At 44.1% G+C, this 16,153-nt stretch overlaps 1 protein-coding gene across 6 annotated transcripts in view; it reads right to left on the bottom strand.

The window, feature by feature from the left end:
* Window positions 1-16,153, bottom strand: part of EHMT1 (euchromatic histone lysine methyltransferase 1) — a 148,390-nt gene that overhangs the window by 76,155 nt on the left and 56,082 nt on the right. The window contains exon 1 of one of the 6 annotated variants that reach the window (XM_054997510.1): window positions 10,413-10,440. The exons of 4 other annotated variants lie outside the window; for them this stretch is intronic. Coding sequence is in view for 1 of the 2 variants with exons in the window: in XM_054997508.1 (XP_054853483.1) it covers window positions 9,271-9,276 (6 nt within the window). In the remaining variant the exon portion in view is untranslated. Of the gene's footprint in view, window positions 1-9,270; window positions 9,300-10,412; window positions 10,441-16,153 lie in introns of those variants that run through there. One more of the 6 variants, XM_054997508.1, reaches the window with a different exon arrangement.

Genomic DNA, 16,153 nt, shown 5'->3' with positions numbered 1-16,153 from the left:
TAGAGGGGTGACCTTGGGTTATGAACCTAGAGATTTGGAAGCCCACGAGGAAAGAAATGGACAAATTGGGGGGGAAACCCCCATTCCACCCCCTATGCCTTTTTTTCAGTTTTTCCCGTAAAAAAAAAATTGGAGGAGGAGGAAAACTGGGGGGAGGGGAACCTTATGAAATATTTTCTCTTTTAGAATGAGTAAAAAGCTGCTTAAAGCAAGTTTTTTTTTCACTCAGAATGTATAGTATGAAAACTTCTGAGGACTTTCCAGTCGGAAAATTGAGAAATTTTAGGGAGCACTTAAAAAAAACAACAACACTCATATACTGTAGACATACAACAAGAACTTTTTGTAAATAATTTTGCCAACAATTAATATGCTATAACACAGCATATTCTGATGAAGAGAACTGTGGTTCTCGAAAGCTTATGCTACAATAAAGTTGGTTAGTCTTAAAGGTGCTACTGGACTCTTTACTATTTTGCAACTACAGACTAACACGGCTAACTCCTCTGGATCTGTGCTATAATATAATTAATAATAATCCATTATTAAAGAGTTCAGTATTTTCAATGTTATAAAGTTTAGCTTAATATCCAAACATGTGGATAGTTCTACTCATTGTGACTGGCAGAGAAATATGAGGCATAGCAGAATAATGAGTGCAAGCCCAATCTTGTCAGATCTCAGAAGCTAAGCAGGGTTGGCCTTGGTTAATAATTGGATGGGAGACTTCCAAAGAAGATCAGGGTCACCAAGCAGAGGCAGGTAATGGCAAACCACCTCTGTTCATCTCTTCACCTTGAAAAATCCAGCAGGGGCTGCCATAAATTTGCCACAACTTGACAGCACTCTCCTGTACCACCACAGTAGTATAGTATAGTAGCATAGGGTGCAGCAATTTGCAACTCTTTCTCAAGTATTGGCCATACTTGCAATTTTCCTTATAGAAAATAAAGGTATTTAAACTTTTAAATTCTATCAATATGCCAAAGAGTAAAATTTTATATGCTAACAAAGTTATAAGGAGATGCATTTTATATTGTTAAATCAGTCAGAGAAGATTAGGTTTGATAGCAAAGCAAGTAGAGCATATATTTCAATTTTCCTCAACATTTCTGTTTTTCCCAGGAGGACAAAGAAGGGGAGGGGGGAATTCACCCATGCCTTCAAAAGTTCTGGAAATTCTACATCTCTATATGGGAACAGAGGAGTTGCAAGGTGGGTTGAAGCCAAGCTTCGTAAAAACTATCCCACTGGAGATGGTTTTCACTAAGCTTAGCTTTGGTGTGCACCGTGACTCTTCTGGCACGCTTATTTTCTGGCACGACAGGGGAGCATGGGAGCGCACATGCACAGGAGGTAGATACCCTGCTATACCCCGTCCCCCAGCCTTCGGCTGCCCCGCTTTGGCCCCAGGGTTCCCTGGCAACCCTACTGGGCAGCCTTAAGAAAACTGCTTCTTTTCAAACCAGTGTATCTATATCACAGGGCGGTTGCAATTATAAAATCAGATAAACACACTAACGATACCATGAGACCTTTGAAAAAGACTGGCAGAGAAATATGAGGCATAGCAGAATAATGAGCGCAAAGCTTAATTTACTTATTTATTTCATTTAAAATATTCGTATGCTGCCTTTCCACCCAAATTAGGCTCCCCAAGGCAGCAACCAATCAGAACAATGTTAAAATACAGAGAAACATTTATATAATATATTTAAAACGATTAAATGAAACATACAGAAACAAACACAGAGACTCACAAACAGGGAGGCCAGCCAATGAGAGAGTGAAGGAATGGCAAACAAAGCAAAACTAAACACCTTCACAGAAGACAATGACAGGGAAGGAGACAGACTCTCCTCCGGGAGAAGGTTCCAGAGGTTTGCTGCCATGACTGAGAAGGCCTTTTCTCGGGTTGCTACTCATTTAGCCTCAGGTGGTGAAGGTACCTGAAGCACGGCCTCTGAAAATAACCAGACTATCTGGATGGGTTCCTACAATAGAGGCGGCCCTGAGCTGTGCTGACCACAAGTTGTATGGGGCTTTAAAGACCAACCCCAGAGCCTTGAACTGGCCCTGAAAGCAAAATTGCGAGCCAGTGTAGGCAGAACAAGGCTGGAGTGATACGATCCCCACAACCCACTCCAGTCAACATTCTGCCACAGCATTTTGCACTACCTGTAGCTTACAGACATTCTTCAAGGGAAATCCTATGTAGGTCGCATTGCAGTAGTCTAATCTAGATGCTACCAGGGTATGCACTGCTGTGGTAAGATCTTTTCTGCCCAGCAAGTTCCGCAACTGGCTTAGCTCCCAAAGTTGGTGGAAAGGCACCCCTGGACACGACTGCTACCAGTTTATCCAACAGGAGGCCCAGGTCCAGCAGCACCCCTGAGCTGCTGGACCTGCTGCTTTAAGAAAAATGCCACACCATTCAGAACAGAAGCGGTCCCAACTCCTAGATCAAACTCCTCCCACCTCTGTTTTATCAAGATTACGTTTCAGCTTGTTAGTCCTCAGCCACCCCCAAACTGCCTGCAGGTGCTGGTTCTTGGTTTCCACAGTCTCTCTGTGATCTATTGGATTTACTGCAGGCTAGCACGATAATGGGCATTTTTTGGTACAGCAAGGATGTAACATCTCAGATCTAAACATACTATGATTTTAAAAGCAAAGAACTGGTCATAGTTTAGAGACAGACATTCTGTGACTTCTCTAATTAAAGGTAGGAAGTACTGGGAACCAATTCTCTCTGCCATTATGGGTAAGAGTGACCAGTTGTCTGCCTTCGTAACAGGCAGCTTTGCACTAAGAAGATCCACCTCTCAATGAAAGCATAGCATTCTTCAAGTACCAGAGCTGGAAACACCCTGAAGAACTGCTAGGTTCCAATGTTTGACAGCGAGACATGCGAAAGAACTCTTGCAAATCAGTTACGTGTTGATTTCACTCCCTTTGAGCTTTAATTAACAGAAAAGACCAATAAGCATTCCCTGTACCACTGATGATCTATATGTCCATCGCAGCTCTCCCAATATACTAATAAATTACATTAGAGATATTAACTTATTTATTTGCTTCATTTACACCCCTGCCTTTCTCCCCAAAGCGGCTTACATCATTCTCCTCGCCTTCATTTATGTTCACAACAACAACCCTGTGAGGTAGGTTAGAATGCGTGACTGGCTCAAAGTCATCCAGCAAGCTTTTATGACAAGAGTGAGGAAGGATTCAAACCTGGGTCTCCCAGATCCTCGTCCAACTCTCTAACCACTTCATCATGCTGACTAGGGGTAGAGTTGCCCTACTCCCAGCCTCTACCCCCCTGCCCCTGGGGAAAAGGCTGAGGGAATGTGCCCAGGAGGCAAAAAAAACTCCCAGGCCAGCGCACAGCGGGCATGCTCCCACCGGCCGCAACAACATCACTTCCTTAAGTAATGTCATTGCGCTTGCCCCAAATTGGCCCCTCTGAAGGGCGGGAGCATGCCCACCATCAGGTGCTATGGTGTCACTTCCAGAAGTGACGTTCTCGCACCAGCCACGAGTGTGCATGAGGAAGTTGCCCACAGGTAAGTGCCAGGTTTCCACCAGCAGGGTAAAGAGACCTGACAACCCTAGCTGGGGGCAAAAATTTCCAATGCTTTATTATTTCATGGGCATTTTTTCTGTTTCTAAAAAATGTTTCATAAAATTAAGAACAATGAATGTGTGCCATTGCCAATAAAATATGAAACAAATTTGGCAGTTTTGAAGTTGTAATTAATGTTCTCCAAGTGATGATCCCTAGGAACTGGGTGAGAGAAAATAGAAGTTTTACTGATTGGTAAATGGGATGCAGATGGGTAAAGCCACAAATATATATAACTTTTAAAAAACAGGTTATAAATTCACCCACTCAAAATCAAAGGCAAAAGTCTTATTTATGCATGTCACCTTTCACATGGTGGAATGGATATCGTAATCACCAATCTTATTCGGAACAAACAAGTAGCAATACAAGGGATACTACAAACAGCGACGATGAACTGAAGTGCCCCACCAACATCTATGGAAAAGAGTTCATTTTTGTTGAAATAAATGAGCAGACAACTACTTCAAAGGCAAATCATACACAATTCTGCTGGAGTGATAAAATTAGGGGGAAAATAAGGAAGACACTGAAGCAATGGACTCACTAAGGGAAGTACATGCTATTTTGAAAATATTTTTACAAGTAATATTCTAATAAAAATATTTTCCATATACAGTTTCAAATTTGTTTGAACGTTTAAATCACAGTCAATTTTGTCCCACTAATCAAATATTTCAGTTCCAGTATTTGTTGCTACTGGGGCATAAAATTAACATCAGGTATTTTTAAATGTTTACTAAATATGTCAAGAACAAGCATGCTAAACCAGGTCCCACAGTATTTAGGGGTTTGGATAATTTTCCAGAACATTTTCTGGAAAAATTCTCATTCTTCCAGAAAATCCACCTCACTGGTTACATTTGAGGGAAGGGTTCTGGCAGCTATTAGCATGTCAGCTGTATTGTGGAAAGTAGCTGTCCCAACCACACCATTCTCAAGAAAATTAGGCAGTCACATATACACCATACCATACTCAACACAACAACCAACAAACCTACTCCATGAAACCATTCACGTTGGGAGGTACCTTCTTCTTTAAGACCTCCCCTGGCACCCTAAGATGTATTTCAGGCTTCCCAAGTTGGCAGACCTGATGCCAACAATCCAGGAATACCAAGCTATGAGAGAAGACAGAATCACCCGTACTGGGTGGGCCCCTGTCAAAGATCAAAACAACCAATATGATTCTCCAGAATACATAAATGCAACTAGGATAGCCATGACACCCACAGGTGTTAGCCACTTCATACTAAAGTTGCTATTAAAATTTCACCTAAAATTAAATTTAAGCTAACCATATGGGTGGGATGTTCTTCAAATAAAAGATCTGAGGAAAGCTCTGAGGAATGTATTTCACTAAGTCAAGCAAAATTTCCATGTATTTCAGGCATCTAACCTCACACGGCTGTGATTTCCCATATGACAATCTATGTACCAAAGAACCACCTTGTATCATGGATGGTAAAGGGTCAGTCCTAATGGTACCAACAGAATTTAAATATTAAAGAAAGTAGCAAATCAGGTCCAGCTATAAATTGCTCTGCATCTATCTTCATGATCAAGAAGGCAGGAAAAAAACGTAATCAGTGATATTCTGCAGAATTCAACTATATAATAATAACAACATTTGATTTATATACCACCCTTCAGGGCAACTTAACACCCACTCAGAGCAGTTTACAAAGTATATTATTATTATGCCCACAACAATCACCCTGTGAGGTGGGTGGGGATGAGAGAGCTCCTAGAAGCTGTGACTGATGCAAGGACACCCAGCAGGCTTCAAGTGGAGGAGCGGGGAATCAAACCCGGTTCTACAGATTAGAGTCTCGTCGCTCGTAACCACTACACCTAACTGGCTCTGATCATCTTCTAAGTCACATGTCTTCTATTAGTGGGTTAGGCCCCTCAAGTGCATCATACTCTGACCTAGGAAGGACATACCTGTATCATCGTTATAGGTGTTTAGTGGGGGGGGGGGGGGTTAGTGACAAAGTCAGGGAGAAATCAGATGCAGACAGAATTCCTTTTACATTTAAAAAGCTGTATGTAAGAGCATTTAAAAAGCTGGATGAATGGCAGCTGCAGACCGTTACACAGAGATCAGAAAAACCACATCTGCCAAAATTCTCTTCTCCATAGGAACATTTTTCATACGATTACTGTAAAAAGAGAAAGATGGAAATGCAGGTTCAAAAAAAAATAATCAAAAGCAGCTCCCGTGTTAGGGGGCAAGGGTCACTCACACTTTGCATGCATTAAGGTCCAACATCTCTGGTTAAAGGATTTGGGGTAGCAGGTATGAGAAAAGACTCTTCCCTGCTAGAAATCTTGGATTACAGCTGCACTGTCAAATCAGACATTACTAAGCTAGGTGAGCCAGTTTTCTGACAACATCATATGGAGAAGGGTTGGACTTAAAGGTGGGCTCTGATTTTTTAAAAAAATTCCCATTTCTACTGAATACATTTCAAGGCTGATCATTCAAAACCTGAACTTCATGCCTAACCCTGTACCCTGAATATGACACAGCACTGGGCCTTTTATGACCCTGAAAACCCCAAACTCAATGAATCAGAGGAATATGCCTGATATTTCTTCGAGCAGGAAGTGCAATTTTTAACTCTTATACTTTCAATGCAGGTAAATTAAAACTCCACAATTCAGACTGAATTTTAATGTTAAATATGTTCTTCCCATCAAGTCTCCTTTGTACACTTGCAAGTGCTCTTTTTCTAAAAAAATTTTTTTAAAAAAAACCCTACCATATTGGTCAGTGACTGCAGAAGCTGGAATGGAGCTTCTGCAGCGGAGGAAAAAGTGCTGTCGTATTAAAAATGCTCGAAGGTTTAGCAGGAATAGGAAAAAGAGGCCTTCAAATGGCTTGAGATCTTGTCCTGGAGGCTTTCATCTCAAGAATTAATATTTAACTTGCAAAAAGACTCCTTTATGTTTTGCTACAACACAGCAATGAAGCTTCCCTTCTGGAAGCTGTCACCCTAGAAAAAGCTGGGTTGTTTCTTTAAAAGCAGAACATTTTTTAAAAGGTACTTTTAAAAGAGCATTAATTTTGAAGTAATAGATATGAAATTCCTCTGCAAAAATGCCAACAGAACACACCTCTTTGCCAACACGTGCTAAATGTAAATCTTCATTTCTTTTCAATTATGTAAAAAAAGGTGGGACGTGGAATGGTATGATACAGCCCGATCTCATCAGATTTGGGAAGCTAAGCAGGGTCGGTACTTGGATGGGAGACCGACAAGGACGACTCTGCAGAGGAAGGCGCTGGCAAACCACTTTTGCTTCTCACTTGCCATGAAAGCCCTTTGCTGGGGTTGTGATGTCAACTGTGACTTGATGGCACGTATATAACACAAGAGGGAAAAAGGGTATAAAAAGCTATCAGTGAGAACAATCCACTTCCTTTCAGCTCTTAGCATTCCTCAATAAAATTTTAAAATATATGCACTCCCCCTTTTGTTAGTGAGAGCTTTTTACCTCTACATTTTCTCAGTTTGCCAGAATTTCCTTTTCGTAAGTTCCAAAGCAAATTTAGCCTACCCAGTCAAAAAACCCCTGGAATCCAACCAATGAGGCAAGCACATTTGGTACTCATGACAGCTAATAGGAACAATTAAACAAGCATGCATGGCTGGTAAGGCTTGAAAGGCAGTTTCAAGGAGCTGGGGTGACAGGAACTGCCCTATTGATCAGTTAATATTGCAGCCAAGATAAACCCAATCTTTTGGTGAACAGATATGCATCCAATGGCCAGGCAGACCCAAAAGATTTAAAGAACATTTTGTGATTACAAAAGAAATCCCAAAGTCTGCCCATCGACCACAGAACTACTACGAGAGATGTATGGATGTGCACAGGAGCAAGTATTTATCCCTTTCAAACAACAGCTGCCAGACCAAGCATTGTCTACTTCTGGCTGGCCAGTTTCTTCCTTCGCTAGATGTGTCTTCCTGAACAGCCATGACCAGTTAAGTATGGCTACTTCCTTACCAACCACAATGAAGCTTCTCTCCCAAGAAAATTCAGCCTTGCTCCCAAGAGGAAAATTCAGCCTTGCTCCCAACAAAGGGTTGGCTCACACATAAATCTGAACAGTTTTGTATCTTCATGCACGTGCAATCACAAACAGACAGTTAACATGTGAAACTGCAGTTATTTGGATACTGCGCAGATATGCTCGGCAGCAATATCTGTAGTTAAAGAAGCTCCCGAAATACAGCTGTCAAGAAGTGTCAACGTGCTACAGATTTGTACAATACCTTTCCACATTCAATCACTTACTGAAGGAGAACTGGGACTGATCATGTGGAGAAGAAGTTCTTGTGGACTCTTGACTGTGAGTCAACAGATTGGCATTTTTAAAAGGCAATAGCTATTTAATGTAAACTTAGACACAAATACAACCCTGGGGGAAAAAATAATCATCTCACATTTCTCAGAAAGAAGCCTAGAACACAAACTGATGTAAGTCAAAAGGTGTTCTTAAAAGCAGTCACGCAGAGGGCTCATGTGACGCCTGCTGCCAACCAGGGAGACATCATAATGAAACAACGGCACTCAACACAAGCGCAAGGAAAAACACAATCAGGCCTCCTCTTCCAAGTTCATGCTCACAGAGTACGTATTTCCTCAGCATCACCAGCCGCTCTATAAAAGAGGACCCCATTTCATTTGCAAGAGGTTGTATGTTATCTGTTTTCTAAATAAAGCCTTAACGCCAGTTTCAGTTAAAAGCCCCAGGATTTTAGGTCCATGCCTGTTTGATCGCTGCAGTTCAGAATCTTGGGAATCTAACAAACCCCCTTTCTCACTAAATCAAGTTTTATCTAGGACTGGGGAATATAATTCAAAATTCATAGTTGCTTGGATATCCAGAAGCCCAAGTCTTTCTTCGCTCTCTCATCGGAGCAAGCAGCCGCTACAGAGTAGGCCCTGAAGACAGGGCAAACCATAACCAGAGACTAATTGAAGCTTTCCTTGCCTTTCATTTTCAAAATCCTCATTCTTGATGCTTTCAAATGAGAATTCACCGAGTGAGAAAAGCATCTTTCTCAGGCTGGCTGTCACCAGCACCACACAAAAGGCTATCCTATCCCTCTTAAGACTTTTTGTTAGCCTTGCAAACATTGGGAGCATCATTTCCAGCCATTCATCCAAAAGGTCCTTTTTTACAGTCACCATTTTTCTCCCTCCAACATTTTCTTTCCACTATCAAACAAGAGCCCAAACCCAACAGAAGTGTTACCATGCCTCTTCATTTTGTAGGGAGAAAGGGAAGGGGGTAACCAAACCAAATCCTAGGCAAGTTTTGAAAGATCAAGGAGGCACCAGTCACAGGATTATTGCACAGTCTGACCTCCATGAAATTGCCAAGGATTCAACCTCCCTTCTTCTTGATCAGAAATATTAACTGCATCCATGTTTTCAGGCTGAAGGTTATTCATAAAAAAAAGCAGAGCCATGAAGAACCCTACACTCTACCCCACAATGACACACACACACTTTCACAATCCCTCACAAATCAGAAGCATTCTCCACTGCCCATCCACTTCCTTCCAGCATACCCCAAGCCCACCCAAACGTGTTCCCAGCAACTCTGTTGCAAGTGTCAGTACCTCCATTTTCCCCCTTAAATGCAAAGCAAACTTCCCTTTTGCTCACACTCCACCATGCCCCAATCTGTCGGCTCCTGATTGGCAGAGAAATCTTATACCCAACCCTCCCAAGCAGAGAAATGTCTGCTTTAACAGCACTCCCAACAAAAGCCAACTGCCAAGCAAGGATTGCTTCAAAATAAAAGTCTCGCACTCGCTCTTCCCCCCCTCCTCTTTCCTGCAGCCGTCTGTCTCCATTCTCCTGCCTACAACAGAGTGATTATTAATCTTCAGTCACTAGAGAGTCTTCACAAAGGTTAGGCACCAGAACCAACACACACATTTTCAAGAGGGGAGAAATCATTGCATCTTAAAAAAACAATGCAGATGTGGCCCATCTAAAAGGGGCTTTTGGAGGGAGGGGGGAGGAGATGGCAATCCAAAGTCTAAACCTAGGAGCAATTTCCTTCCCACCTCTACATACCAGCTACTTGAGAACTAGGAAGAATGCGCAAGATCCCAAAATGCCAGAGGCATGGTTTGAGGGCAGGCAGGTGCTGAATGGGATCTTTAAGAACAAGCACTGGGTAAAAAAATCAGTACAGGAACAACCAGCTCCATCAGGTTCTAATGAGGACAGGGAAAGGCGGCAGCACGTGCATTTTGATATCATGGCGCAGCTTCCCTTGGCCTTCTCTCTTCCTCCCTCCCCCCACTCCCCCAGGAGCAGTTGCATCAGAACCAAGTTGCCTACATGTTGGCAAGAAGAGGCTTAATATACTAACATGGCTAGCAATCTGTCCTGTTTTTCAGAATTTACTGTATGGAAGAAATAGTGAACCAGAGGAAACGCTGCCTTCTTTGAGCAGAAGCACATCAACCCACGGAAAGGGCATAAATCAAGGGAAGGCTTAACTTCCAGCTGTGCAGGGCACTGTAGGAAATTCCATTCTGTACCCAACTAGAGCAGTATCTGCAGCACTGATCTGTATGCAGAAGGAGGACAAAAGCAAGAGAAGAATGGTACCAAGTGGCCTAGAAACACTCACAACTGCAAGCTTCAGAACTCCTAGTCTACCCATTCCTTCCTTTCGCCTCCAACACCCTCCTTGGCTCAGTACTTCTCCCGACACCCCACCCTAAATGAGGGTCTGCTACCTTACTCAGGCTCAATGCCATGTTTCCTCATCCACCCGCATCTTAATAGCATGCAAACTCTCCAAGGACCTGCTTCATTGTCAAAGCAATTGTTCACTTACCGTGTAAAGACAGCCAAAGCTTGCAATATGTACCGGAGCCAAGACTGGTAGGCAAGCCCTTAATAAAATGATGCAACTTCAGCAGCTGAATAATCAAACAAAACGGCACCCTCTATGCCCCGATCGAAAATGTAAAAATATCACCTCTGTAAGACTGGCATGGAAGGGGGAAGAAAGAAAGAAAGAAAACCAAGGGAGCAATGCATTTCTACCACCAATATCAACCAAGTAATTATTAAAATCAGTTTCAGAGAAGGGGTTTTGATCAGCATTTGGAGTGCTGAGCCCCAACAGCATTCCACACTAAGGGCGGCTGAAATACTCATGCAAAAGGAGGTTACCATTTTGCCAGGCTGTGCTCAAGATCAGGCTGTTTCCTTGCAGGCCTGTAGACACTGAGCTAGCTACGGCCAAAGCTTCGCTCTGCTTGTTCTTAGATGAGAATTTTTTGCTCAAAGTTTAGCAAGCGCTTCAGGATGGTTCATCAAAGCAACCATCCTCTCCTGCGAACGACACTTGCTCCTTTCTTTCCATTTCTTGTCTATCGCAGATATACAGCGATCCTCCCAAAAAGGAAGGAATGATATCAAAGTACAATAATGGCCAGACGCCGGTTAACTGTTTATTTTTTTAAAAAATCCCATACCCAAGTACACAGCAATCAGAAGATCATCTTTCATAGATGCCTTGTTCAGAACTACCATCTTTTTTTTTCTGATAACCCAGGGTGTGGGGGGAGACAGCCATAGGGGAAGGGAATCCAGAGTCTAAGGCTGCTATCCTAAGCACACTTACCTGGAAGCAAGTCTCAGTGAAACAAATGGGACTTACTTATGTGTAAACATGCTTAGGATCAGAAGGCCTGCCTGGCAAACTAGCATCACGCACAGCACAGGCTGCACTCTCTTGATGGCAGGAAAATGTCCATTTTGGAAACGTCACACCCCTAGAAGACCTACAAGAGTAACAAGAATAACATGTTATGGAGAACTGAGGTCAGTCAAGTCATGTCATTTAGCTCATGAAAGTTCCCAAGAATATACATTTTTTGTCTTCGCTTTTCCAGTTTGTGCTTTTATAAATCAGAAAACCCTCTTCATCCCGAATAACCAGAACCATCGCTCGCAATACAAGCTTCAGATCAGGGTTGGGATGGTAAAAAAGACAGACAGACATAAAATGGCCCTCATCCTCTCCCCCCCCCACCCCCCCAGATGTGTTTCTGATGGTGGTGTGCAAAAAGTGTCACCCAAGTATCAGACCATCTTCCAGTTCAAAATGCAACACGGCCAGTGGATTAAAGAAAGAGGGAGGGATTAGTAGCATGAGGACAAAAAACAGACAGAGAAAGAAACAGCTCTTAAGGGCCTACCCATTGCCAAGAAACAAAGCTTTGATCCTTTGGGGGAAAGCTTAAAAAAAACCAAGACAACACAGCCAGCAGCCCAGATCCTATAAGGGCAGCAGGTCCTCTAAAGCTCTCCGACAAAAGCCTACAGGCCTTGCCCCAGAAGTCTTGTTTCTGCTCTGTCATGGGGATGGAGCCTGGCCTTTTCCTTCCATCCCCAAAACTGCTCTGAATTAGATCATCTCACTCGGATCTCCTCCCCCTACAGGCTGCTTCTGAGCATGCTCGGCTCAGTCGTGCACTGCCATTTCATAACTGCATTGTTTACAGACACACAACGACCTGCCATTTTTTGACAGTAAAATAGAAGCTGGTATTTGCAACACGACAAGACTTTCCGTTCATTTCACAGCCCTGTTCAGGACACAGCTCTTTGCTCACTAACAGGAAGAGAATCCAAGGCTCTGTCTGGAAATAAAAAAAACCTTGGGTGGGTTTTTTTGTTTTTTTTTTAAGGAAGACAAGAGCAGGGAGCATGCATTTTTTGGTGCAAACCTATATTCTTTAAAAATTCAGTCCATTAGGAAGCATGAGCTGCAGTTCTCCTCTTGAAAGGAGAAGTTCAGCTATCCAGGTGGCATTTCTTTTTGTGGCTGCTGCTAATAATACCACCCTACTGATGCCTTCCAGTGGGGGAGAAGAGGGGGGCTGGCGAAGCTTTCCCCCTTGAATAAATTGATTTGTTTCATCCCAGCACATACAGCTTGCTTCTTCAAATGTGAATCACAACCCTTCTGCAAAGACTTGGAGGGCATTTCCAATTTGGCACATGAATTCTATGGCAAGCCCTACAAGATAGCCAGCTTGGATGCTTCTATTCCTCTCCTACCAGATCTAACACCTCCTGAAGAAACAAACAAACAAACAAACAATGGATTCTGTCCCCCTTGAGAAAACAAAATCGGGCAAGCAGCATTTTAGGGAATGGTTTTCCTATGAACCCTTCTTCTTACTTTCCTCCTCCTTCCTGCAAATCAATTTAGAGATCAAAAGAACTGCTTACAACAGGAAAAAGTGGGAAATGCTACAGCAAGAAATTTCCAGAAGTATGTTGAGTGCAAGTATTTTTAAAAGCGCACACACAATTGCACTGGTTTATACTGCGAATGTCCTTTAGGAATAGAGAAAGCTGCCTGATACTGAGAGCCAAGCTAGAAGTGACGCCTGACACGAGGAGGACACGTGTCAGTTTCTCAGAAGGTTTGACGGGAAGTGCCTTATGCTGCTCCATCAATTCCCAGTTTGTTGAGGGGGTCTTCAAGGGACATCTTTGCCAGGAGCTGAGCTGGTGGCGGTGGGGGTGGGGGTGCAGGGAGCTCACCTTCTGCCAGCCCAAGGGATCCCCAACAGTTGCTCCCACTCCAAGCCCCCTTACACTGTTTCGCTGCCGACTGGAAAATCTGGCAGCAGCTGGGACTGTAGGGAGTGCTCCGCTGGCGGCAGCAGCAAAACTTTCTGAGCCGTGCCACAGTTCGCCCGCCCCATGCCTGCTCCGCCCCCGCCGCAGTCTGCCCAGCCTTTGTGGGCCCTGTCTGCCACCGCCTCATCATCCCTGTGCCTTGCGCCTGCTTCAGAGCCCACAAAGGCCAGGCAGGCTGTGGGGGGGGGGGGCGAAGTAGGTATGGGGCGAGCAAGCTGCAGCACGGCTCAGGAAGCTTTGTCGCGGCTGCCAGTGGAGCGCTCCCTACAATACTGGCTTCCAGCATCGTCCCTGCGTCTCGCTCGCCCTGCGCCTGCTTTGGAGCCCACAAAGGCCGGGCGGGCTGCGGTGGGCTGGAAGCTTCGCTGCTGCCACTGGTGGAGCGCTCCCTACAGTCCCGGCTGCTGGCAGCTTTGCCAGCCAGTGGCGAAATGACACAAGAGGGCTTGGAGCGGAGCCAACTGCCGGGGATCCCTTGGGCTGGCAGAAAGTGAGCTCCCCTGCACCATCACCCCTGTCACCACCAGCTCAGCTCCTGGCAAAGATGCCCCCTGAAGACCCCCACAACAAACTGGGAATTGATGGAGCAATATAGGGCACACGAATTGAGAGATTCACTGATGGGGACCCCTACACTTCCTTTCGGGAAACTGACATGTGTCCTCCTCGTGTCATGCGTCACTTGTAGCTTGGCTCAGACCACTGGCTCAGCACGGTGCACATTGACTGCCAGCTCTCCAGCATCTCAGGCACAGAAGAGACTGTCTCAACTCCTGTTAACTGAAGCCCTTTAACTGGAGGTGCCAGAGATTGAACCTAGCACCTTCTATATGTAAACCACTGCTGAGCCCCCAACCTCTCCCCATTTAGGGTGATTAAGGCTAGTGGTCAGCGTTAGGTGCTCTGAATCTCCTATCCCTTCCACATGAGCATTTCAAGGCAGCACAGCAATCAGTTCTATATCACACAGGTCCCAAAGCTCACACCTCAAGCAGAAAGACAGGAGAAAGAGATGCAAGTTCCTTACCCAATATGTGCAAAGCAGAACTCACGGAGAGAAAAAATTGCCAAACCACTAAAACAGCACATGGAAGAGAACCCTCAATGGATGGATCACCTGCAGGTTGCAAGTCCCTGTGAAGCTGTTTTTATTGGTTAGTAAAATTGCTACTAGCGAGCAAGAGCACTATGCCTCCTGCCTCCCTATGCACATATGCTGAGCAGGACAGCAGGACATAGTCGCTCGGAGGTGGAAAGGAGCTCTTTTTTAGCCTAGGCAGGTTCAGAGGCTCTAGTTCCTCCATGCCACATGATTCTGATGTCATGCAACTTCCTGCTGCATGTTTGCAGCTCAGTGCTGCTGCCGGTGGTTAGAGAAGCAGCTCAGGTCTTATAAGATTCAAGACTTTAATTTAAAAAGGGAGGAGAATTCAATTTCAAGATTCCTTTAACAGGACATCTTTGAAGAATCCAAAACAGTCTTTCAGACTTCCTCCAGATGTGCTTGCAACAGCTCCCGAATCTGTGGGCTGGTCTCTGGAGCCATGCAAACATCATGGAATTCGCTGCCATGCGATGCAGTGTTGCCCAGAAGTCTTTAAGAGGGAAATGGGCCACTTGATGGATGTCGGCTATTGGTCATGATAGCTAAAGGGAACTTCTGTTTTATATGATGGTTGAGAAGTTGGAGGGAGGGCCGCCATCCGAAATGCTTGTATTTACGATACTTTTGGTTTTTGACTGTATTTATGTTTTAATGCCTATTGAGCATTTTATTGTAACCCGCCCTGAGCCCGTTCGCGAGGAGGGTGCGCTATAAATGGAATCAATCCATCCATCAATCAGTAATAAAAGACAGAGTGTCACTGAACACCATTCAATGGGGGAGCATGAGAGGAACAGGACAACAGGAGAAAAGCTGTTGCCTTCATGCCCCACTTGTTGGTTGGTTTCCCATAACCATCTAGGTGGCCACTATAGGAAACAGGATGCTGGACTAGATTAACTTTTGGTATGATCCAGCAGAATGTAAAGCTTATTTAAGAAGCGGCAGCACGTAAAAAACCCACTCTGACACCCAAGGCCAACACAAACTTCCAGGCAGTGGCGACGTCTCCAGAAATGTTCTGAACATTTCTTGCACCAAGAAACTAGTGGGTGTTATTTCTTTAAAAAGTTGCCACCTGACATATAATAATCTAGGCCAGTGGAGAGACTATGCTTAATTTGGCATAATAAAGAAGAAGAACTTTAAATACTTTGGTAGGAGTGAAATGGAAGGATGGTGTCTCCAAACTTAGTAAGTCCTGGAATCCTCGTCTTAGAAGACATCTGGAGACTCGTGTATAAAGCATGTTCAAAAGGCCATCAAAAGGCAGCAGGAAAGCACAAGGCTCTTGTCTGGACCGTCTAATTTGCAGGGAGGAGTGGAAGGAGCTTCACCTCAGCGGCAGAGCCATTACAACTGCCAATACGCTACAATTCTATAATCCTGATACTGTGCTGCTTAACAAATTGGGGGACAGATGCTTCCACATGTACCATCTTTCTGAACTTTGGCACGTGTTCATATCTTCTGAACAAAGATGTCTATGGAACAGCAAATTTGGTAGGATTTCCTCCTGGTACAGTTATTTTAAAAGCTACTTCTGGGAAACTAGGTAAAAACAATGGCTCATGATGAGTCATTTACCAGCCCTCTAGCTTCTCTTGAACCCACTGGTTTTCAAACTCTGGACTGAAAAACTTTGGTATGGCACAGCCTTAAGAAACCAGTACACAATAATGTAACATGGAACTATGGAATAATGTAGCATG

The sequence above is a fragment of the Eublepharis macularius genome, chromosome 14, assembly GCF_028583425.1.
Source record: "Eublepharis macularius isolate TG4126 chromosome 14, MPM_Emac_v1.0, whole genome shotgun sequence".
NCBI classification, from domain to species: domain Eukaryota; kingdom Metazoa; phylum Chordata; class Lepidosauria; order Squamata; family Eublepharidae; genus Eublepharis; species Eublepharis macularius.
This window is presented reverse-complemented; position numbering and strand designations above follow the sequence as displayed.